We start from the raw sequence: 25,986 nt of genomic DNA on the forward strand, positions 1-25,986 counted from the left end.
CTTAAGGGGGCTGAATAATTTTGCACGCCCAATTTTTCAGTTTTTGATTTGTTAAAAAAGTTTGAAATATCCAATAAATGTCGTTCCACTTCATGATTGTGTCCCACTTGTTGTTGATTCTTCACAAAAAAATACAGTTTTATATCTTTATGTTTGAAGCCTGAAATGTGGCAAAAAGTCGCAAAGTTCAAGGGGGCCGAATACTTTCGCAAGGCACTGTATATCACCCTCACTAACTTTAAACATCAGCTGTCAGAGCAGCTTACTGATCATTGCACCTGTACACAGCCCATCTGTAAACAACCCAACTACCTCATCCCCATATTATTCTTTTATTTGCTCCTTTGCACCCCAGTATCTCTACTTGCACATATATCACTCGTGTTAATGCTAAATTGTAATTATTTCGCCACTATGGCTTATTTATTGCCTTACCTCCCTAATCTTACTACATTTGCACACACTGCATATAGATTTTTCTATTGTGTTATTGACTGTATGTTTGTTTATCCCATGCATAACGCTGTGTTTGTGTCGCACTGCTTTGCTTTATCTTGGCCAGGTCGCAGTTGTAAATGAGAACTTGTTCTCAACTGGCCTACCTGGATAAATAAAAGGTGAAATAAAATGAACATACCTGACAAGCAACCTCACTCACAGTAGACCGGAAACACATTTATTTATAAATATTATCCTAACATTCAGCGTCTGACAGATGTCATGACGCTAGCCCTCTAGCAGAGATGTGACCCCCCCCCTCCTCCTTAGGAGGGGGCAGTTTTTGCAACAGCTCCATAAATTCCTGGCAGAGGCCCTCTTCTCCCTTGCAACATGCAGTATGGAGAGTGTCACAGTAAGACAAAGGGACTCTCCCGCCAAATACTCCTACCTCCCGAATTGGAGAATTAAACATTATTCCTAATTTAGAGAATGTGGAAATAAATGGTCAGTGGAGAAGCCAGCTACGACCCGGTCTGTTTTGTTTCATGTTTGTGACCTCATGAAATACAACACAGCCACATTACCCTAACTCTGTTTAGACAGGTTCAGTTATGAGGCTTGCATCTGAATGTGGGATAAAATGTCTAACGAAGTATAAGAATACTTTTGAAAAGATAATGTGATTTCGTCTTCTAAAATGAAAATCTTTGTTTTTGGTAACTTGTGCCCAGTCAGTAGCCACGCCCAAGTGAATAGACATTGGTTGGATATGATGAACCAACCCCTTTTCCACTCTAGAATATAAGCTCCTGTGATGAAAAGTCACCTCAGTTCCAAATACCGTGAGGTCCTCATGTTTAAAAAGGGCTAATTGTAATTTCCAATCTACAGGCCAGAACATGAAAGCTTGCTCCACACTTGAAATGGTATGAACTCTGAACTATTGATCACTCAAGAAGTGAGTCCTAGATTACAGCCTAACAGACTGCAGCTGAAAAGGTAGCAAATCTAGTAAGAACATTGACCCAGAAGAATCAACAAAGGAGAATGGCGACATCAACTGGGCAAACCAGCTCAACTATCGAAGGCAGCTTCACATAAATACAATGCATTACCTTTCTCCGAACGAGCGATCATTAGTGGCATAGGTATTTGTGAGAATAGCTTCCCATGTCCGATAGTGACCCATTCCTTAGTCTTCCTTCTGAACCTCCCCTTTATTATCTCTGAATCTATCGTGTTATAACAAAACTGTTTTTGTTTAGTCCACTAGGGATGGTATTTACTGTATAATGTTATTATGTATGGTATATTCTGTAATTGTTTAATTAGTTAGTAAATAAATAATTGCGCAAATGTGGATGGATGATTCATAGTAAAGGCTGGGTTCGTAGATAACCAATAATTTTACAACTTTCAGATGAGACTGATATTATGTAAATAATAATTAATGACTGATTGACTGCTATTGATATAAAAGATCATGTATTTTAAAAAAATGATTTAACCTTTATTTAACTAGGCAAGTCAGTTAAGAACAAATTCTTATTTACAATGATGGCCTAGGAACAGTGGGTTAACAGCCTTGTTCAGGGGCAGAACGACAGATTTTTACCTTGTCAGCTCAGGGATTCGATCTAGCAACCTTTTGGTTACTGGCCCAACACTCTTAACCACTTGGCTACCTGCCACTATTTAAGAATGGATTTGGGAGATAGTCACGCTATATAAACAAACTCTTCCGTGGTGCCCCAGGTTATTAACGAGTGGCTTAATTAAAATCACATAATCGATTTGATAATAGCTTGGCATCACATTAAAGAAGCCAGAGACGACACAAGAGTGCATGAAATCAAACTATTTGATATAACGCTCTCTGATTTTAAGATACAACATGGAAATTATTGCACATTTTATAACATCATGATTTAAAGGGATATCAAAAATACAATAGTCAAACTAAAGTGTTGATTTCCATGACACCTATTAAGCACACACAACCAAAACAAGTGTCCAATTCTTGACTCACATTGCAATTTGATCATACAAAACTATTGTTCAAAGCCAATAAGAAAAGGTTGAATTGCCGCTTTCACCAAAGTAATCACATTTAAAGCCAGTGATATACATTGCCCCGTTTTCAATACAAAGAACCCACAATGGACTGCTTGAGGGACACCAAATTAAGTAGCCTTGAGCTTGCTAACAGAAAAAGAAAATAAAACAGGGAGAATATTAGCTACAGATAGTATGCCAGATAATGTGATATAACCTATTATAAAAGTCTCTGGTTACTGGACCCCAAAAATATTTGGTTATATCACATTATCTGGCATACAATCTGTAGCTAGGATAATATATGCAATGACATACAGTGCACTATAAGAAAGGTGTGATATGAAAAAGGCAAGCTTGAACTCAAGGGAAATGTGTCAGGTTTAGGAAGGAGGTGATATTGGTTGGTCAAAGCCGAGGGCCTTGAACCACAACTATATTTTGAGTGTCAAAGAAGATGTAATGGTAAAGATATCTCACCCACCCAACTGGGTTTCAGACAGGAGAGAGAGAAACCGACAGCCACTGTGTGGATTCTAATTTATATCCACCTGGAGAACTTTGATGGGTGGATATAAATGGCATGTTATGGAAGGGTCCAGAAACTTTTTTGCTATTTCACTTGTTTTTGAGAAACTTACCCCAGAAACTTACCCCTTTAGATGTACACATGAAATTGTCTCAGCAACTTAATATTATATTTTGGATAAGTTCCTCAAAAACAAGTGAAATCGCAAAGAAAATGTCTGGACCCTTCTAACATGCCATTTAAAGATTTTTTTTAAAGATTTGGTTAAAAAAAAAAAAAAAAAAAAAAAATAATCGAACTTCTTCCTTCACAATAGACTATTTTTGGCACTATCCTCAGAGTTCATACAAAGGAGGGAATTAGACATGTGTACTACCAAAAGAACAGATGCATTCATAGTATGTATTATGCAATATGGCAGTAGTACATGCCAATACATCCACAGTCATGAAGAGATGAACAAGAACAACCACTTAATAGCTTAGGTTCCAGTACATGGACATCATTTGAACTTGAAACAATAAATAATGATAAAAGAAGGCAGCTCCAACAGGAAAGCTGAAAAACAGATTCATTTAAAATGTTAAAATATAGCTTAACAATAAGGCCATAATGTGACAATGGTGAATTCTGAGAGATTAAAACTCTATAAACACTATGTTGACAATAGAACCGGATCAAATCTCTGAACATCGATAGTCCATGTCGCTATTCACATAATAATAAAGAATTCCCCTCAACCATGCCCACAAATTGGGGAAGACAAAACTTATTTCCCATTGACCCCCAGTGTAAAAGAGCCAACTTTGTTATCAATTTTTTGGTAAACAGAAATAACAAAACATAGAGAAAATCTGCTGTGTTGTTCAATGTACATGTAACCAGGTCAAAAATCACAACCAGCGGTTCCAAATGCTCCCACCCAAGGAAATGGAGCCTGCGAGAAGAGCCCTGTGGCTTCAGGCTATTCTCGGCATGGGAGATGCGGGGACCTTGTGTCTAAGTAGGCTAAAAGGTATCTGTGTGTGGAAAACATTTAATCATCGGTAAGACATTTAACTTGTTTAGTATAGTCCGTTTGTAACGCCACTCACTACTTTTTGTTTGTTTTGTGTTGTTTGTCTTGGCTAGCTTAATGTTCCGGTCGGTAGCACTCACTCAGCTGCTAGCACCATCATGTAAAGGCGCATGAGGGAAGCCCTAGAATATTTGTTTTTTTCCTAAGTAGTGAGAAGGCAAGCAATGTTGAAACAACAAGAAAATTGCATTTGAAAAATGTTTTGGCTGTGAACCAATGGGGTAACCTAGGTAACTACAGGCTGTTTTCCCCATAAGCGGCAGGGCCGCAACGTTTTATCTAATACTGACTGGGACTATAGCGTTAGTGACAAAACATCAAACACTGTGACATCACTAAAACAAACTCTGGCTTGTTAGTGCTCACGCGGGAGACTGGATGACAGGGGAAAAAGCAGTGACAAAACAAAAACAGTTAGTCAAAAGAACCTTAAGAAATAGCATTTTAGTCTTTCTGAAATTATGGCACAAGCACTTATCAACTATATATTAAATACAAGATCTGCACTTTCAGTAATCAAATGCAATTCCCTAAACTGACAAATCAATTTCATACATCCTCCTAACCAACTGTCATTGTTACACTAGCAGCGACATGTTGAACTTAGGTGATGAATACGGTCCGGTATAAGAGTGAGTAGATGAAGGGAGGGCAGCGCCACAAAACTGTCCCATTTTTCCTGTTGTGGCGGTGTGATTTGATCACAACTAAAAAACATAACCAAAACAATCTTGAACATTCCAACTGAACAAAACAGAGGCAACACCTTCTGATGTTCAACATTTTTTAAATCAGTCACTCTCTCCATTTTTCCTCTGAGGCAAACGGTCCGAGTTTGAGAACATTCCAGCCTCTTCCTCATCGAGACACACACCTCCAAGCCTGAGAGTGGTCGCTCCCTGCTTACAACCATCCTGTTGTCTTAGATCTGCGAAGGGATATCAACAAAGAGGCACAAGTAGGGGCTAGAGAGCAGTTTGGTATTAGGCCAGAGAAGGGTAGGGGAGATGAGAGGTGTTCAGATTTCTTCAGTCTATATTGTGCCTGTGGTGAGTGTGCTTTCCCATACCTAGAGGAGGGCGGGACTAGCCTGCAAGGGACGGTTAAAAGGTCCAATCACACTCGGACTCTACAGGAAGTGATACTCAGCCAGTATGCAGATGTCAAGACCGGAATGGAGTTTCAAGAGTTCTGTATGACAGAACCCTTCACTCTCTCCCTCCGTCTTCCTCCCATTCGGTTGTGCCTCTCCTCCCTCAGAAAGTGGAGCCGTCACAAACTATGTTTTGGTCTCGGCCGGGGAACAGCTCCATCTGCCAGTAAAGCGGGTCAGCGTACACTGGCAGGGTCAAAGCACAAAGGTCACAATGAGGTCAAACTAAATGCAAATTTGTATAGGTCTAAATCAGGCTTTGGTTACTGCCTAGCACAAAGACACAATTCAAATAATTAACTAACAATGGTTACAGTATACTTACAATATTACACAGTATACTTGCAGTGTGTGTGTGTGTTCTTCTCACCCATATCTCCAGGTCCCAGCCAGAGGTTGAAGGAGCTGCAGTGTTTCTGACAGTGGTGGACCGGGAGCACTCTAACTGTGGGCAGGCCCTCTCCTACCACCAGCCAGCCCAGCACTCGCACCCCCTGAAACACACACGCACAATACCACTGTAACAGCACACAGCTGAATCAAGACAAACACCATAACAACAAACATACAGTGCCTTCGGAAAGCATTCAGACCCCTTGACTTTTTCAACATTTTGTTACGTTACAGCCTAATTCTAAAATGTATTTGCTAATAAAAACAAAACCTGAAATATCACATTTACATAACTATTCAGACTTTGTTGAAGCAGTTTTGGCAGCCATTACAGAATTGAGTATTCTTGGGTATGATGCTACAAGCTTGGCACACCTATATTTGGGGAGTTTCTCCCATTCTTCTCTGCAGATCCTCTCAAGCTCTGTCAGGTTAGATGGGGAACGTTGCTGCACAGCTATTCAGGTTCCTCCAGAGATGTTCGATCAGGTTCAAGTCCGGGCTCTGGCTGGGCCACTCAAGAACATTCAGAGACTTTTCCCGAATCCACTCCTGCGTTGTGTGGGCTGTGTGCTTAGGGTCATTGTCCTGTTGGAAGTTAAACCTTCGCCCCAGTCTGAGGTCCTGAGCGCTCTGGAGCAGGTTTTCATCAAGGAGCTCTCTGTACTTTGCTCTGTTCATCTTTGCCTTGATCCTGACAAGTCTCCCAGTCCCTGTTTCTGAAAAACATCACCACAGCATGATTCTGCCACCACCATGCTTCAACGTAGCATCCCTAGCATCCCTGTGCCATGTTTCCGCCAGACGTGGTGCTTGGCATTCAGGCCAAATAATTCAATCTTGGTTTAATCAGACCAGAGAATCTTGTTTCTTATGGAGAGTCTTTAGGTACCCTTTGGCAAACTCCAACTGGGCTGTCATGGGTCTTTTACTGAGGAGTGGCTTCCGTCTGGCCACTCTACAATAAAGGCCTGATTGGTGGAGTGCTGCAGAGATGGTTGTCCTTCTGGATGGTTCTCCCATCTCCACAGAGGAACTCTGGAGCTCTGTCAGTGGCCATCTGGTTCTTGGTCACCTCCCTGACAAAAGGCCCTTCTCCCTCCCCCCCACACCACACACCTTTATTTAAGCAGGTAGGCTAGAACAAGTTCTCATTTGCCACTGCGACCTGGCCAAGATAAAGCATAGCAATTTGACACATACAACAACACAGAGTTACACATGGAATAAACAAAACATCGTCAATAATACAGTAGAACAAAATAAAACAAAAAGTCTATATACAGTGAAAGCAAATGAGGTAAGATAAGGGAGTTAAGGCAATAAATAGGCCATGTTGGCGAAGAATTTACAATATAGCAATTAAACACTGGAATGGTAGATGTGCAGAAGATGAATGTGCAAGTGGAGATACTGCGGTGCAAAGGAGCAAGATAAATAAACAAATACAGTATGGGGATGAGGTAGGTAGATAGCCAATCTGTAAACTGCCCATCTATGTACAGGTGCAGTGATCTGTGAGCTGCTCTGACAGCTGATGCTTAAAGTTAGTGATGGCGAAATGAGTCTCCAGCTTCAGAGATTTTTGCAGTTCGTTCCAGTCATTGACGGCAGAGAACTGGAAGGAAAGACGACCAAAGGAGGAATTGGCTTTGGGGGTGACCAGTGAGATATACCTGCTGGAGCACGTGCTACGAGTGGGTGCTGCTATGGTGACCAGTGAGCTGAGATAAGGTGGGGCTTTACCTAGCAGAGACTTGAAGATAACCTGTAGCCAGTGGGTTTGGTGACGAGTATGAGACGAGGGCCAACCAACGAGAGCGAACAGGTCGCAATGGGGGGTAGTGTATGGGGCTTTGGGGGCAAAACGGATGGCACTGTGATAGACTGCATCCAGTTTGTTGAGTAGAGTGTTTGAGGCTATTTTATAGATTACATCACCGAAGTCAAGGATCGGTAGGATGGTCAGTTTTACGAGGGTATGTTTGGCAGCATGAATGAAGGATGCTTTGTTGCGATATAGGAAGCCAATTCTAGATTGGAGATGCTTAATGTGAGTCTGGAAGGAGAGTTTACAGTCTAACCAGACAACTAGGTATTTGTAGTTGTCCACGTATTCTAAGTCAGAGCCGTCCAGAGTAGTGATGTTGGACGGGTGAGCAGGTGCGGGCAGGGATCGGTTGAATAGCATGCATTTAGTTTTACTTGCGTTTAAGAGCAGTTGGAGGCCACGGAAGGAGAGTTGTATGGCATTGAAGCTCGTCTGGAGGTTAGTTAACACAGTGTCTAAAGAGGGGCTAGAAGTATACAGAATGGGGTCATCTGCGTAGAGGTGTATCAGAGAATCACCAGCAGCAAGAGCAACATCATTGATGTATACAGAGAAGAGAGTCGACCCGAGGATTGAACCCTGTGGCACCCCCATAAAGACTGCCAGAGGTCCAGACAAAAGGCCCTCCGATTTGACTCAGTGAACAGTGAACTCTATCAGAGAAGTAGTTGGTAAACCAGGCGAGGCAATCATTTGAGAAACCAAGGCTGTCGAGTCTTCCAATAAGAATGTGGTGATTGACAGAGTCAAAAGCCTTGGCCAGGTCGATGAATACAGCTGCACAGTAATGTCTCTTATCGATGGCGGTTATGATGTCGTTTAGGACCTTGAGCATGGCTGAGGTGCACCCATGACCAGCTCTAAAACCAGATTGCATAGCAGAGAAGGTACGGTGGGATTCGAAATGGTTGGTAATCTGTTCGTTAACTTGGCTTTCGAATACCTTAGAAAGACATGGTAGGATAGATATGTCTATAGCAGTTTGGGTTTAGAGTGTGAAGAGGGGGTTGACTGCGGCAGCTTTCCAATCTTTGGGAATCTCAGACGATACGAAAGAGGTTGAACAGGCTAGTAATAGGGGTTACAACAATTTCGGCAGATAATTTTAGAAAGAGAGGGTCCAGATTGTCTAGCCCGGCTGATTTGTAGGGGTCCAGATTCTGCAGCTCTTTCAGAACATTAGCTATCTGGATTTGGGTAAAGGAGAAATGGTGGGGGCTTTGGCGGGTTGCTGAGGAGGGTGCCGGGCAGTTGACCGGGGTTGGGGTAGCCAGCTGGAAAGCATGGCCAGCCGTAGAGAAATGCTTATTGAAATTCCCAATTATAGTGGATTTATCGGTGGTGAGTGTTTCCTAGCCTCAGAGCAGTGGGCAGTTGGGAGGAGGTGCTCTTATCCTCCATGGACTTTAGTGTCCTAGAACTTTGAGTTAGTACTACAGGATGCACATTTCTGGGCTTAGCTTTCCTAACTGCCTGTATACATTTGTTCCTAACTTACCTGAAAAGTTGCATATCACGGGGGCTATTCGATGCTAATGCAGAATGCCACAGGATGTTTTTGTGTTGGTCAAGGGCAGACAGGTCTGGAGTGAACCAAGGACTATATCTAGTCCACACTCCGATTACTCAGTTTGGTCTGGCGGCCAGCTCTAGGAGTCTTGGTGGTTTCAAACTTCCCCAGATCTGTGCCTTCAAACAATCCTGTCTCGAAGTCCTACGTACCATTTTTTTGACCTCGTGGCTTGATTTTTGCTCTGACATGCACTGTCAACTGTTGGACCTTATATAGACAGGTGTGTGCCTTTCCAAATCATGTCCAATTAATTGAATTTACAACAGGTGGGCTCCAAGTTGTAGAAACATCAAGGATGATCAATGGGAACAGGATGCACCCGAGCTCAATTTCGAGCCTCATAGTAAAGGGTCTAGTGTAAATAAGGTAACTGTTTTATTTTATTTTTTATACATTTGCAAAAAATCTAAAAACCTGTATTCACTTTGACATTATGGGGTATTGTGTGTACATTGCTGAGGATTTTTTTTATTTTAATTTTTTATCCATTTTAGTATAACATAATGTGGAAAATGTCAAGGGGTCTGAATACTTTCCCGAAGGCACCGTACATGCTTGTCTATTTGGACTTCGTTAGAGGCCAGACTCACTCTGCTCTGAGAGTTGGCACTATGCGTGACCAGGCAACGCTGCAATGTTGTTCCAGCGCTGTCCAGTAGGGGACATAGCTCAGCCTTGGGGAACAGCCACCTTAACACCTTCTCTCTGGCCACAGATGTAAACCTCCTAGAGAAAGAAGGGGAGGACACTGACAAATGCATCCTTATTTTCTTCCTTCCTTGAGACCTGTTTACTAAATCATATGCATTTGTGGGTGTGGTTGGGTTTCTCTGTGTGTGCATGTGCATATCTGCACGCAAGTGTGTGTGTTTGTATCTATATCACATTTTATTTGTCACATGCGCCGAATACAACAGGCCTTACAGTGAAATGCTTACTCACAAGCCCTTAACCAACAATGCAGTTAAGACAAATACCTACAAAAATAAAAAAAATAAAGTAACAAATAATTAAAGAGCAGCCTATATGCGTTAGTGTGTGCATCTATATGTGTAAGTGTGTGTGTACCAGAGCAGGGTGAAGTTTGCTGGGCCCTGTGGAAAACCCTCGTCATGTGACAGTAAGTTGTCTTTCTCCACTAGTATACTCATGGAGCCGGAGTGCGTGGAGTATAGCTCCTCTAGCTGCTGCCTCTGCATGCACAGATACTCCCCACCCTGCATAAAGACAGGGGACAGACGTCGGCACAGGGCAGAAAAGACTGCCGATGTTAGCTAAATGAACTAGCACAATATGTATATGCTGTATGCTGTGATGGACCTGTAAACAATAAGCAGACTGGACACTCACGTTCAGGTACATTGTTGTTTTTCCAGTCTAACTAAGATTTTCAGTCTAACAAAAACATTTCCTTTCAGTGATATTGCTGTTTTCCTGTTGAACTAAAATGTATATTTGAGTAAATTTGTATGGTGTTAGTGTTTCAAGTTTTATTAGCCATGTATGTATGTATGTATGTATGTATGTACGGGACACGCATGGTATACATCGACCAACGAAATGCTTACTTTAAATTCTTACTTGCAGTGGTGGTCGTACCTTAAGCAGCACAGGTTGTGGCCCCCTGCGCATGGCTGCAGACTCTCTGAGGGTCTCGGGGACCTCCAGCACAGAGGAGACCTCTGCACAGCCAGAACAGTTGACCAGGCCCTGCCGCAGAGCCCCCACACTCCACCACTCATGGAAACCTACAGGAGAGAGACAGTCTGGAAGCTGTTATTACACACACACTGGCTAGGAACAAAGATCCATCTATAGTGAACAACTAGTGTATAACATAGGTCTTTTCCCTCAGTAGCTGTACCTTGCAGGTTGTACTTCTTGGCGATGGGCAGAGCTAGTAGTCTGACATGGCTGAGGGGGGAGGCCCAGTTGTGTCCCCCCGTGTACATCACACCTAGCTGGGGCCGAGTTTGGGGGTAGGTGAAGGCCAGCACCACCATCAACAGAAAGCCTACCGCTACCACAAACTACAGTAAGGAGATGAGGACAGTGAGAGGATGGTTGATCAATGCAGAGATTGACATTAAGGGTTGTCTAATTACCGGGGCAAGTGACCTGAGTAGACCTGCAAATTGAGCCTGCTCTGAGGTTTCCACCTTGGGCAGGTGAGTTTTGGACTGATAACCAAAATGCAAAGAATTCCAGTAGTCTGGTCTTGCTGGGTCCTCCCGTGTGTAGGTGAATAGCCACTTTACATTTTCAGGCAAGTGATCATAATCTTCCGGCAACCAAAAAAATGCTCCTGACTTGCTCAATGGGTGAGTGCCTTTCAAACCTTAATGACAATCCCTGCAATGTGCTTTTGATATGTTGACTGGCATATGATTAGCTGATGGACATCGAAAGTCCCATTGCTTGATATATGATCTGTGGCCACCACGTGTGTGTGTGTGTGTGCACATCTTACCTTGATAGTGGCTCGAAGGATAGGGAATTGTGGCGGGTCTCGTCGAGGCTCGTTGGTCTCCAGGACTTGTTTGATAAACTTCTCGATCTCCCTCTCTGACATGCCATAGCGATACCCCGACTGGCGGAGAATATCGATGCTCTCTGACAGCTTGTCGTAGATGCAAGGCTCACTCAGCGTGGTGCCCATGACAAACGTGGTCCAAATGAATCTAGTCAACAGTTATTTTAGAAGGGACAGTGCCTCTAGTCTTCGGTTTGTTGCTGTGTAACTCATATTCCCTCAGAGGTTGGGAAAAACAGCACTTCCAAAGCCCCAGACAGAAGTTACACAAACAATCCAGATGATATAGCGGAACTTGGCCTTGGACTGTGGTCAAAAATATACACCATGTCAATGTCAACACAAGCATTCAGAGGCCCACATGAACTGTAAGCAACAACAACAAAAAATGGTTAGATTGACATCGAGTTGAACTTGGTCGACGCGTTCTGTACATTTGTAGTTTTGTTAAGGACATATGTCTCTGCCTGCTTAGATGTTGTCCCAACGTTTTCAACCTCTCAATTGTTTGTTGATATTATTGTCATGTGCACATAAATTTAACCTTTAAACTAGGCAAGTCAGTTAAGAACACATTCTTATTTACAATGACGGCCTACCCTGGCCAAACCCTAACGCCGCAGGGCCAATTGTGCGCCACCCTATGGGAATACCAATCACGGCCGCTAGTGATACAGCCAGGAATCGACCCAGGGTCTGTAGTGACGCTTCTAACACTGAGATGCAGTGCCTTTGACCGCTGCGCCACTCGGGAGCCCCAGTGAAACCAGAAATGAGTGTCAGTTGCAGCAGTGGGGTGAAGAAATAAAGCTAGCTAAGTGGCTAGGGTCAGATATTTACGAAAATGAGTCTCTGCTAGGGTTACTAGCTAGCTAACTTAGCTACTAACAGGTGTAACTATATTTTATAAGATCAAGTCATTTGTCAAACATTGACCACAAACTCACCGTAATTCACGGTTAATGTGCAATTACAGATCCACTATGTCTTGCTCATATTTAGCTTCGTGTCGACCAACCAACCTTTCCCCACTTTTCTTGGTGCTTGAGAATTTGCGATGTCACTTGACTTCCCTGTTTTACAGATTCAAGTTGAGAGTGTCAACATCAGATTCGAGTAGCAAAACTCAAGATTGATGTTTAAATATAATATAATTAGTACAATTGTATGGATTAAAACTAACGTATATTCTTACTCTTGTTTGTCTTGTATTGGTAGTATTTGTTTTGAATGTATAAAATAATTAAATAGACGAATCTGCCTGGCCACAAAATGATATATTTAGTGTAATATATCTTATCAACCGGTAGAGGGTGAATCGGTTTTACACCTCAGTGATCGCAACTGCAGCTACTCATACTTGCTCCTTTCATCAAAGCGCCCCTTTCCGCGCTTTGTTTCGTGGATCAGCTGTGCATGGATCTAAAACCCCACCCGATTAGGAAGGAACGAAGGGGGAAAAAAGCAATAATGACCGCAAGAAAATAAGAGGCTTTAAAAACAATTAACATTCTGTAAGGCGTCTAATCAAAACATCGCCGTTTATATTGCGACCCTTGAGGACTGAAACGGGTCACATCTTCGCATTCCTCCCATCTGATAGCGGCGGCGAAGACATCCAGTCAGTTGATATTTTGCTACCCTAGCCACACTCTCAAGATGATAGCCCTTTTTAACAAGCTGTTGGACTGGTTTAAACAGCTATTTTGGAAGGAGGAGATGGAGTTGACACTGGTCGGTCTGCAGTATTCGGGGAAAACCACCTTCGTCAACGTAATAGCGGTAATTTCTCAGTTTACTCGCTCCGTCTGTGTGTGTGCACCGATTACGATGGGAACGGACCTTTGCACAAAGTAGCGGTCTCGTGATTGAACCGCCGCTCCTCCTTTCAATTGGTACAGTGTCGCAGCATTATTCGTAATCCGGACCTTTTCGTCCTGGCTAGAAACAAATAGACTGTGTGTGTGAATAATGTCTAGATGTAATTGAATAGGACGATATGCTAAATTAATTGGCCTATATGATTTATTGAAGGATGGAGACTGCATTTACAACCTTGAAATGGTGCACGGTTATTTCATTGTACACCAGAGAGTGTATATGTTACACATAACCTAGATAATTATGTGCAGTAAAATGTGCTGGGGCTAAATCCGCCCAGGAATGTCCAAACCAAGGTCTTGGATTAGGATGCTGATACTGCTTACATGAATCTATGACAAGGAACTAGAAAAGGCCAAGACTAGGACCAGAAATGACCAAGGCATAGGCCTACATTGGTTGAAGTACTTTTACACACTGCAGGCTACACCAGGCCCTAAAATAGTGTATCTCTCTGACATACAGCCAGTAGGTCACAGTTGGGCTGTACATTTGATATTGGCCTCCACTCTGACTGTATTCATTGTATCACCCACTCCTTATATGCTTCTACTTTGTGGCAACAACAACAACCCTTTCCCCTGCTCCATTGCAACACTGTATCAAGCCTCTCACCAGCCAACGTGTGATTGTAGTGATATCCTTGCAGTGTGGTATGTGGATGGGTGTATAATGGCTTGTACATTCTACAGGTATTTTTGTATGAAGAGGACATGATTAGCCTATCTTTATTCAAATTTGTGTTAATACTGTAGGTGTGTGTGTTCACCCCTCTACCAGTGCTGATGAGTATCCCCTCTGCGAACACACACAAAACCAGGCTGTGCAGAAGAAGGTCATATGTGTATAAATTCACCTGTTTTATAGAGCGCATAAATTAAACCTGGACTTTACCTCCTTGCATCTGCCTGCTCCAGCTGAGCCCAATCTCCCAGCCCTATCTACGTCCCCTAGCCTAGCTAGCAAGCTGCCTGATCTTGCGAGCTTACATGAATGTTCGCTGCACGGATATGCAGTAATAAGCCTTATGAGGCTACCCAGACCCTGCCCTTGCTCTTACCCAACCTGAGCCCAATCCTCATCCCCTGCTCCAGCCCATCCCCAGGCTCAGCTAGCCACAGCCGATTACCCAGCCTCAGCTCATTCCAATGCCCCATTCACAGCTCCAAGTCCAGCCTCAGCCGATTTCCCCAGCACCATCACATCCCCATTTTCTGCCCCATACTCAACCCATTCACGGCCCTGTGCCCATCCCCCAGGCCCACTTAGCTCAGGGCTCTCAAACTCACTGTCCGGGGCCATATCCGTCTGGTTTCACAGACCGTCCAATTCCCAACTTCCTGATCCTTGTGGTGTATCTGTTGAGCTGCCACAGGTGGCAGTGAGTGTGGTTGTCCTGTCTTATTGGAGGAGTGAGAATAAGAAGGCTGTCAGCTCTGGCCCTGGCTCCCCACTGAGTGCTAGACAGGGACTTGGGAAGATGGTGATTTAGTGACTCATCCTGGTTTGTCAGATCCTCCCATCTGGCAGTTTTGTGTCTCGTCTGTCTCATAACAGTCCCAGTGAGTGGCAGTTAAGTGTCCTTATCCGTCTGCTTCTATTGCACAACTGAAGGCCCAGAGTCTAACTCAGCCATGCTCTGATCAGTATGCACAGGTTATGGGTGACTGCAGTATGATCACAGTAGGGAAGTGTATTGTTAATGGTGTAGTTTTCTAACTTTTTGGGATGACACTTTCAGATAGAGATGCAATGTATAGAGCATACATGGCGTTCTGTTCAATTTTAAGACAGAGGGAATCATATTACATTAGACATTAAATGTAGACATTACATTTCTATGTCCAGGTTGTTGTGAAAGCATTGAAGCCATATCCCACTCGTACTAAGAATCCAAGTACAGATCTGTAGGCTAGGCTATAGGCTATGTAACAAGATGGCGCCGACAGACATGGCCGCCCTGTTCCTAGCTCCTAGCCAACTTTGCAGTATTTATTTTTTGGGTGTTATTTCTTACATTATTGGTGCAGAATGTTTCTTGCATTATTACGTACAGCCAAAAATAACTTTTGTATATTAGATCGGCAGTCACTCACCAGCATTTCGATCAGAAAGGAGACTTTCCTGAATTGAATATTTTGTTTGTACCCCTGAGGGAATTTCTCTCATCCCAGGGGCTGCTCAAAGACGCCGTTGATGGAAAAGACGAATATGGAGTGGGCTTTAAGTCTGACTCAGGATGCGTACATACCATCCACCGCTTCCGAGTATATTACTCGCTAATATTCAGTCCCTGGACAATAAAATAGCCTAGCTCCGGGCGAGGATCTCCTTCAGGAGAGACATCAGAGACATACTTTGTAACATACTTTGTTTTACGGAATCATGGCTCTCCGGATATACTGTCCCTGTCCATAGAGCCAACAGGGTTCCCCCTACATCATGCGGACAGGAAGAAATAACTATCTGGGGAAAATAAAGGTGGAGGCGTATATTTCATGATTAACTACTCATGGTGTGATTGTGGTAACGTACAGGAACTCAAGTCTATTTATTTTCTCCCAATCTGAAATACCTTACCATCAAATGCAGACCGCATTACCTCCCGAGATAATTATCTTCGGTCATCGTCACGGCCGTGTATATGCATTCGGCCCCTCCCCTCCTATAGACAGAAATCTTTGGTCTGATCAATCAGAATCTATGCTTCTACATTGTTTTGATCACACAAACTGGGATATTTTCCGGGTTGCCTCCAAGAATAGCATTTTCGTATACAGTGACTCAATGACTGGGTTCATCAGGAAGTGCATAGAGGAATGTTATTCCCACTGTGACGATTAGAACTTATCCAAACCAAAAACTGTGCATAGATGGCAGCATTCGCGCAAAACTGAAAGCACAAACCACCCCATTTAACCATGGCAAGGTGACTGGGAACATGGACGTGTACAAACCGAGCTGCTATGACCTCCGTCAATCAAACAGACAAAACATTAGTGCAGGGACAAAGTGTATTTGCAATTCAATGTCTAAGACGCAAGACATATGGGGCAGGGACTCCAGAAAATCACAGATTATAAAGGGAATACCAGCCACGTCTTGGACACCGAGGCCTTGCTCCCGGACAAGCTAAACACCTTCGCCCACATCGAGGAAAACACAGTGCCGCCGTCGCGAGCCACCACCGCTCACAAAGACTTTGAGCTCACGTTCTCCGTGGGCTACGTGAGTAAGACATTTAAACGTGATAACATTCGCAAGGCTGCCGACCCAGGTGGCATCCCTAGCCGCGTCCTCAGAGCATGTGCAGTCCAGCTGGCTGGAGTGTTTATTGACATATTCAATCTCTCCCTATCCCCGTCTGTTTTCTCCACTTGCTTCAAGGTGTCCACCGTTGTTACTGTACCCAAGAAAGCGTGGCCATGCATGTCTCCAACTCATTCACCAAGTTCGCAGACAACAGCAGTGGTAGGCCTGATTACCAACAACGACGAGACGGCCTACAGGGAGGAGGTGAGGCCCCTGGCAGAGTGGTGTCGGGAAAAATAAATAACATCTCCCTCAACGTCAACAAAACAAAGGAGCTGATCGTAGACTTCGGGAGACAGCAGAGAGAGCACGCCCCCATCCACATCAACGGGGCCGCAGTGGAGAGGATGAAACGCTTCATGTTCCTCTGCGTGCACATCACGGACAACCTAAAATGGGTCCATCCTCACAGACGGTGCGGTGAAGAAGGCACTAAGACCCTCACAAACTTCTAACAATGTACCATTGAGAGCATCCTGTCGGGCATCCTGTAGGGCTCTCCAGAGGGTGGTGCAGTCAGCCCAACGCAGTACCTGGGGCACGCTGCCTGCCCTCTAAGACATCTACAGCACCCGGTGTCACAGGAAGGCATCTACAGCCACCTGAGCCACAGCCTGTTCACACCGCTACCATCTAGAAGGCGGAGACAGCTGGGACCGAAGAAACTGTTTTTCAATCTCTATCTCCAGGCCATCAGTCTGTTAGTCACCACTAGCCGGCCTCTGCCCAGTACCCTGCCCTGAACTTAGTCACTGTTACTAGCCAGGCTACCACCAGGTACTCTACCCTGCACCTTAGAGACTGTTGCCTTATGTACAGTACATAGTAATTGAACACTGGTCACTAATAATGTTTACATACTGTTTTACCCACTTCATATGGACATACTGTATTCTAGTCGAGGCTCATCCTATATACAGTTGAAGTCGGAAGTTTACATACACCTTAGCCTAATACATTTCACAATTCCTGACATTTAGTCCTAGTAAAAAATCCCTGTCTTAGGTCAGTTAGGATCACCACTTTTTATTTTTAGAATTTGAAATGTCAGAATAATAGTAGAGTTTACATACATTCAATTAGTATTTGGTAGCATTGCCTTTAAATTGTTTAACTTAGGTCAAACGTTTCGGGTCGCCTTCCACAAGCTTCACACAATAAGTTGGGTGAATTTTGGCCCATTCCTCCTGACAGAGCTGGTGTAACTGAGTCAGTCAGGTTTGTAGGCCTCTTTGCTCGCACACGCTTTTTCAGTTCTGCCCACATGTTCTATAGGACTGAGGTCAGGGCTTTGTGATGGCCACTCCAACACCTTGACTTTGTTGTCCTTAAGCCAGTTTGCCATGAGATGTGGATGCTTTCATATACTGTCCATAATGTCTATACACACCATCATATACATATAGATTTTTTCCAGACTCTGCCATTGCGCGTTCTGAAATGTCTTAATTATTTTCTTTTTTGGATTTGTGTGTATTATTAGGTATTACTGCAATAGAGTTAGACACATCAGTATTTCACTGCACCTGCGATAACATCTGCAGAATATGTGGACGTAACTAATCAAATTTGATTTATGTACAAATATGTTTTCATATAAGATGGGATAAATTAGGTGAGATTACCCCCCCCCCCCCCCCATATAGCAGACTAGGACCGACAGAGCTAAATGCAATCTATTATAGCTAGGGCCCTTAGTATTTTCTAGGGCCCTTAGTCTTTTCTAGGGCCCTTAGTCTTTTCTAGGGACCTTAGTCCATGTGACCTGACCAGGACAACCTCAAGGCCTAATTCCTTTCCTGGTCAGGTCATGGAGTCAGGGGAAAACTCAGGACCCCAATTATATCATCATCTCTAGACAGGGAGTGACATTATGCTTAAATGGCATCTGACTTAACAATGAGTTCCATGTGACGTTGATACAATGTTGTGAGGTCTTATGAGGACAATGGCTCTCCTTGACAGTTTTCTCCTGGAAAAAAATCAAAGGGCTGCTCTGGCATCCACTGAGAGATTTTTAGATTTTTATTATTTAACTAGGCAAGTCAGTTAAGATCAAATTCTTATTTACAATGACGGCCTAGGAACAGTGGTTTAACTACCTTGTTCATGGGCAGAACGACAGATTTTTACCTTGTCACCTCGGGGCTTCGATCTAGCGATCTTTCCGTTACTGGCCCAGCGCTCTAACCACTAGGCCTACCTACTCTGGGATCCTCTCCAATATTTAGGTCAGATGTTGTTCAGTGGTTATGAAGGAGGAACAAAGGCCTTGCTTATTTCCTCCCAAGTTGATATGAAGTCACTCCATGATCAAAACAGTAGGCTTGGCTGTAGGCAAATCCTATTGACCTTTTTTACATAGGCTCCCTGTTTGGGGTTTCTATATCCAGGAATGTTTGCCCTTTGAAGAAAAAGTGATTTCTGTAGTTTCGCTATCATTTCATTTGGACTGTTATGGAAGTTTACATCTTAATCTTAGGGATTTTGGTCAAAATCTCAGTTTTGATTGATTCCATGTGAACTTTGAGCTCACAATCTTTGCATTGGGACATATGCAGCGTTTGCATTAGGAAATACACAACAGGCAACGCTCGCCACATTTGCGTCCATTGATCCCAATTGATCGTCGGGCTGTTTCTTATTTGAACTACACAAACGGGCTACACACAGTTCAGATAGGCCTACACACAAGTGTATGTATCCCCTGCCTGCCTCTGAAAGTCTGTGAGAGACTTATTCCCTTGGCCGAACAGGTCTTTGCTAGTAATGTGTCAGTCTGGCTGAAATATAGTTCCAGGTTGCATTAGTCTTTTGTGAGACACCTCTACTGCATGATCAGGTCAACACCTCGCCCCCGGGACGATGGAAATTACACTAGTCTCAGGACCCTATAGAGTGAAAGTGTAATATTGATGTCAAGTAGAGAGATGGCTTTGTGGCCTAGTGTCCTACTTTTACTTAGTATACTTTATTTAACCTTGCCTCAACCGAACTGACTTCATGAACAAAGTGCATCAGGTGGTGGTGTGAAATAAGCTTGTTTTGTAATGATGGCACAAGGACAACCGCAGTGGATGCTCTTTAAGTTGTTCATTTAATGGGCAGCCGTTCCCTCTGCTTCCTGTGTTGCTCTCAACTCGAAAAGGTTGTTCGTCAGAGAGAGTACAGGAGCAGCACTCCGACAGTACAAGATGAAGGCTTTCTTCTTGAGTTAACCTGCCAGCGCCTCAAATGGAGTCTTTTTTTTCATAATGCATTTTACTCATATTTTCACTATTGGGTTTATATTTGTAAACGGATTTTAGACCTGGAGATTAACACGACACTACCACTGGGAATGTTTTCAGCTGAACTCGTGACATTTTCCTGAAAGTTGTGTTGTCTAGGCTGAACTCTGGTGTCAGCATTCTGCAGATTTAATGACTCGTCAGAAATGTCAGCTCCGAGGTGTAGTTTCTCCTAGGTACAGATCAAACATCCACTTTCCCTCCCCGTTACTAACCTTAAAAAGGGGCAATCTGCAGTTGCTACATCCATTTTTGGAATTGTAAACGAATGATATGTACTCACTGATTCTTGAAGAATATAACTTATAAATGCCTCAAGCTTAGTTCAACTGTCGTACCCCATCAGAAACCCGTGTGTGTGTGTGTGTGTGTGTGTGTATATATATATATATATGTATGTATATATATATATGTATGTATGTATGTATGTATGTATGTATGTATGTATGTATGTATGTATGTATGTATGTATGTATGTATGTATGTATGTATGTATGTATGTATGTATGTATGTATGTATGTATGTATGTATGTATGTATGTATGTATGTATGTATGTATGTATGTATGTATGTATGTATGTATGTATGTATGTATGTATGTATGTATGTATGTATGTATGTATGTATGTATGTATGTGTATATATATATATGCTTGTTTTACCTTTGTAAAAGTAAATGTAAACAAACACTATATAGCCTCAAAACATGGTTTAATCTATCACTTTGATATCATGGATGGTCAGTCCTTGCACCTATAGTTCTGTCTATGAATTTGAGAGTAGTTACATTTCTCCAGCCCCTTCCCTCAGCTTTTTATCGAAAGAGGCGGGGAGGCTCTTTGTTACAGTTTCAACCAATGGTTTCCCCTTTTAACATAAGTGGGGGGGGGAATGCAAAACGGATCTGAGATCAGATTCTAGAATCAACTTCAACCCTGCGCCCGAAATGTCAATCTTTTTAAAGTCCTAATAGCCTTGTATTGCTGTCGGACACAGTGACACCTAGCGTGAATTTGACCCAATGTTTCAGCGTGGAACCTGTCTACTATTTCAGTGAGTTCTAGTCCGCTTACTCTCACAGCGGTAGTCTGAAACAACTCCATATCCGTCTTGATTCTTGATGAATATAGCTTCTGAATTCCTCGTGAGATTAGTTCAACTGTCGTACCCCTTTTTTTTTTTAAATGTCATTTTTTTCCTCCTCTGTATGTGAACTGTAGCGCCTCAACGTATGTTTAAAACTATAACTTTGATCTCATGCGTGGCCAGTCCGTGCATCCAGAGCTCTGTCTATGAATTTGAGACTGGCAACATTCCTTCAGCCCCGTCCCTCAGCTGTTGACCAAATCTGTGGTGGGCGGACTGCTTTGTTGTCGCTTGCTTGAACCGCACTTTTGCCCCTTTTATAGAAAGACCTATTGGTCAGAATCATTGGTATTACTACCTCATTTGATAATGTTAGCTTCCCTTTAGTATAAAATAGAAAGTGAGGCCTATTTCGTTGTATCCAAAGGTGGCTAGATAACTCACTGATCCTGCTACATGAAACACGCTACCACCTTGCTTTCAGGTGAGAAACAAAGTACATGGGCCTATCCACTGTGCACTGAGACCTGAGTGTGTACGGTACAGGAACCCCATGTACTCTTCTTCATACACACCTCCCAGGATGCATCTGATGACGTAGCCTGGGGGAGTGTGGATGAAAGTGCTGCTGGCCGTTGGGATCAGGTGACTTGCGGTCATGTCTCTGAGTTACGCATCACCGTCCAATATGGCTCATAATAATGATGAATGTGTCTGCTGAACGGTACTGCGTGTCTAACGGTCGCTCTCTCTGTCTGTCCCCCCCCCCCCCCCTCCCCTCCCTCCAGTCAGGACAGTTCAGTGAGGACATGATCCCTACAGTGGGCTTCAACATGAGGAAGATCACCAAGGGCAACGTCACCATTAAGGTCAGAGCGTCAGACCTGATGACGAGAACACAGGCAATGTTTTGATGATGAGCTGGACTTGTCCTTGGTGCTCATGCTGATAGTGTGTATTACGCGTCAGGTTACGTGAGACTGAGAGTGAGTCCGCGTGCGCGCGTGTGTGTTTTGTACGCTTACATTCCATTGTTCTCCAGCTGTGGGATATCGGGGGTCAGCCTCGATTCCGGAGCATGTGGGAGAGATACTGCAGAGGAGTCAGTGCCATTGTGTGAGTATACACACACACACACACACACACACACACACACACCCTCTCATCAGAGATCCATGTACCCTTTTTACCTTTCACATGCAGTAATACGTAATGCTGAATCTCTCTCTCTCTCTCCTCTCTCAGTTACATGGTCGATGCTGCAGACCCAGAGAAGATTGAGGCCTCGAAGAATGAACTACACAACCTCCTAGACAAACCCCAGCTACAGGGGATCCCAGTCAGTACAGCCTTTTACAAAAATATGATATTGGTATCGGTGTGTCGATGTTACTGAAGAGGTCAAGATGAGTGTAGGTGTCGTGGAGTACGGAGGTAATGGGCGGCAGAGGCTCACCTTGACCTGAGCTGTACACAAGTCGAGGGGCGGGGGTAGGAGAGGAAGAGAAAGAGTACAGGTTTAAGAGAGACAGGGGAGAGCGACGAATGGACAGAGCAAACAACTGGGTGGTGGTTGAGCGTTGCAGATTTACTAGCATCTCCAGGGCTAGTGCCGTAGCAGTGCTGGAGGTAGGGAGGGATGGAGGCGGGGGAAGGACGGAGTGAGGCATGGAGGTGGGGGAAGGACAGAGGGAGGGGATTGTGTGTCTCTGTCTGGGGCCGGACGTGTATTGACTGTGGGGGGGGGGGGGACCATTAGCAGACCTGGGCAGTGAAGTGAGATCCAGACAGGATGACAAGTGATTCTCAGAGTATTGTTAGTATTGGGTCATCTTTAAACACATCACTGCTCTCCATAGACATGACGATAGGGGCCTAGAACACAGGGATGGATGACACGAGTCACATCACACATGCTGCTGACTGGGGTGAGGACATGTTTATTTAAAGCCGTGGGGAGTGTGGCTGTCAGCCATTTTAAATGAGAGAGGGAAGATGGATAACGTTGTTCTGACGCTAGCTATTCCCCTACTCACACCAATTATCTTTAGCTGCCTTTGTTTTTCCACTAGCAGATATTGGCTTCCAACTGTTATTTGGAATGTGCTCTAGTTACTGTGTTACAGCGTTAGCCTGTGAAATGTAGTTCACAGCTCCAAGTGGACTACACAGCTCTAGTCACAGTGTTATAAAGCCTGTGGATTCTATTGTTAAATGGCATTGGGTTTGCAGAAGAAAAGCCTAAAAGCAGGTGCATTGGCACAGGCAAAATCACTCATGTAATTTCCGTTGACTCTCAGGTACTGGTTTTGGGGAACAAAAGAGATATTACGGGTGCCTTGGATGAGAAGGAGCTGATTGAAAGGATGTGAGTATGGGAGCTCTGCCTTTTCCTTTAGCATGATTTTCACAATCTACTGTGTGTGTCTGTGCGCCTGTCTGTGCGCCTGTCTGTGCGCCTGTCTGTGCGTCTGTCTGTGCATCCGTGTGTGTGTGTCTGTTTCTGTGTGTCTATGTGTGTGTGTCGTCTGTGTGTCTTGTCTGTCTGTGTGTTTATTTGTCTGGGTAATTTACATTTTCTCTCTTTAACATTGCCCTCACACAGGAACCTGTCAGCCATCCAGGACAGAGAGATCTGCTGTTACTCAATCTCCTGCAAGGAAAAAGACAACATTGGTAAGAAAACAAATGGTTAAATGATTCCGAGGGGTTGGGTTAAATGATTCCGAGGGGTTGGGTTAAATGATTCCGAGGGGTTGGGTTAAATGATTCCGAGGGGTTGGGTTTTCAGTTGTACAACTGACTAGGTATCCCCTTTCCCTTTTTAATGTTATGTAATTCCATAATAATGGCCTGATAACTATACCTTTTTATACTTTTTGTGTCGATGGGAGTAATTGAAACAAACAAAACTATTTGTGTTTCTATCTTCTGGCAGATATCACACTACAGTGGCTGATCCAGCATTCCAGAACCAGGAGGACAACAACATGAGGCCTCAATTTACTGGATGAGCCCCCCCCCCCCCCCTCCTCCTCTCCCCTGCAGGACCACAACTCCAAGACCAACCGTACCCCTCCTTCTCATCTGCTCTCTCCTCTCCCCCTCCTTTCCCTCCGCTCCTCCCTTCTCTCATCGCTCTGGTTCCATTTCTAGTCCCTTCATTTCACTCCTACCCTCTTGGTATACACAGATCTGAGAGGATTGGATAGGTGTGAGCAATATGGCGAATATGGAGCCATCACCACAATGCTTCTAAATGTCCAATTTTCTCGGATCTGCGTACATGGAATGAGTAGAGGCTAAGAGAAGGGGCTGTCCTGTCATCTTCAGCTCACCTTCCTTTTCTTTTTTTTCAGCTATCTAAGATCCCTACATTTTACTCTTTAAAAACACCCGCCCCCCTACGTGATTCTGTTCTTGTAAAGAGTGTGAAAAATTATGATTTGCACTGTTTGAATTGTTTTGGTATGCATTTTTTTACACCGTGTACTTCAGGCTGGATAATGTTGACTCTTGACAGTCACCCACTGAGTAGTTATTGTTTGCATTGACTGTTGTTTATTTTGTTTTTATATATATATATATATATATATATATATTTACACTATACTTGTACAGTGTGGGTCTGATTGGATGAGATTTGGGTCAATGAGGTAATATATTTTCACTTGCTCAAATTAATCATGTTAGCCTGTCATTCAAAGTTAGAACTACTCACACAGACACTCACTCATTCTGTCAACTAACCTGTAGCTTCACAGCTGTTCCCATAGCGACATAGTGGCCATCTTGGCTCTTAACCTGATCAGGTGATCAGCTCTGACCAATTATTTGTTGAGATTTATTGGACACAGTCATTTCTCCTTTCTCTTGCATGTTTAACCTAACTGAAAGGAAAAGCATTCCACTACAATCTGAAGAATTTAATACACAGGCCAGCTCACAAGTTAGCAAAACTGAGATATATATATATATATATATATATATATATATATATGACATTACAGGAAATTGTTCCATGTTGATGCAACATAAATCAATAAAGTTTCACGCAGGTTCGATATCCTTGACAATAAGTAAACCAATGTGACGATCTTAAGCAAACATGTGCACCTTAGTGCTGCTTTTCAAACCGCTTTTCTCATATCACAGTCAAAGTCTGTTCCAATTCCAAATGCAAAACAATGTACTATAAGATTGATATCGTGTTATTTGGGGTAGATTTGGACCCTGCTTTGAGTTGTACATATTCTCACCAATATCAGTTTGCAACATTTTACTTGAACCCTCCTTTTAAAAGTCCTACGTGACACTGTCATAACAGTGACATAAGTTATGTCAAACAGTCATGTCTGCTGATGGCAACTGATGAGTTGGAGAGGTCAGATGGAGCGATCAAGTGAAGTGTCACTATTGCAACCAGACACTTTAGCTAGCTATCCCTAATGTTACTTAGCAACATTTTGAATGGGCTATTCCTATGTCACCTCACATTAGCACGCGTTGACATTCACACGCTTCTCCGTCTGACATGTATCTCACTAAAACACATGTCCATGAATTGTGATGAATGCTTACAGTACTTGCCATCTCGTATAACATGTTTATAAGGCCATATTTGACTCTTAGTGTTTAGGTTTTCTCTTCATGTCTTAACTTTTGAACATAACCACCAAAAAAAAAAGATGCAATACAACAATTCAATACTAAAATCAGCAGTATGCTCTTTAAAAACATCTCATAGAGCACAGAAAGGATGTAAAGCACACAATATCCAACTTGTATATTTTGTTTCCAGTGGGTTTTCTCCGATTATTCACTCCCCGA

The 25,986-nt window shown here is 43.4% G+C and overlaps 2 protein-coding genes across 9 annotated transcripts; one reads left to right on the forward strand and one right to left on the reverse strand.

The window, feature by feature from the left end:
- Positions 1–1,929: 1,929 nt before the first annotated feature.
- LOC139370861 (bombesin receptor-activated protein C6orf89 homolog) lies at positions 1,930–12,685 on the reverse strand. 8 transcript variants are annotated; one of them, XR_011627191.1, is made up of 9 exons: positions 12,534–12,674; positions 11,524–11,892; positions 10,918–11,083; positions 10,653–10,801; positions 10,122–10,270; positions 9,644–9,779; positions 5,627–5,750; positions 3,417–5,442; positions 2,302–2,680 (listed from the first exon to the last, which is right to left on the reverse strand). XR_011627191.1 is itself a non-coding variant. In XM_071110677.1 (8 exons), the coding sequence occupies exons 2-8, from the start codon at positions 11,710–11,712 to the stop codon at positions 5,360–5,362; spliced, it is 996 nt and encodes a 331-aa protein (XP_070966778.1). In that variant the 5' UTR covers positions 11,713–11,892; positions 12,534–12,685; the 3' UTR covers positions 1,930–5,359. The 8 variants fall into 8 exon arrangements, 6 of the variants coding, with proteins under 6 accessions (XP_070966778.1, XP_070966780.1, XP_070966776.1 ...); XM_071110677.1 differs by having other exon boundaries at positions 1,930–5,442; positions 12,534–12,685; XM_071110679.1 differs by having other exon boundaries at positions 1,930–5,442; positions 11,524–11,952; positions 12,534–12,677.
- A 284-nt stretch (positions 12,686–12,969) lies between these two features.
- Positions 12,970–24,179, forward strand: LOC139369742 (ADP-ribosylation factor-like protein 8A). Its single transcript, XM_071109003.1, has 7 exons — positions 12,970–13,368; positions 21,945–22,025; positions 22,199–22,272; positions 22,402–22,495; positions 23,457–23,524; positions 23,762–23,832; positions 24,095–24,179. Exons 1-7 carry the CDS (start codon positions 13,246–13,248, stop codon positions 24,148–24,150), a joined length of 567 nt encoding a protein of 188 aa, XP_070965104.1. The 5' UTR covers positions 12,970–13,245; the 3' UTR covers positions 24,151–24,179.
- The last annotated feature ends 1,807 nt before the right edge of the window (positions 24,180–25,986 follow it).

The sequence above is a fragment of the Oncorhynchus clarkii genome, chromosome 17 (assembly GCF_045791955.1).
Source record: "Oncorhynchus clarkii lewisi isolate Uvic-CL-2024 chromosome 17, UVic_Ocla_1.0, whole genome shotgun sequence".
In the NCBI taxonomy this organism is placed as follows: domain Eukaryota; kingdom Metazoa; phylum Chordata; class Actinopteri; order Salmoniformes; family Salmonidae; genus Oncorhynchus; species Oncorhynchus clarkii.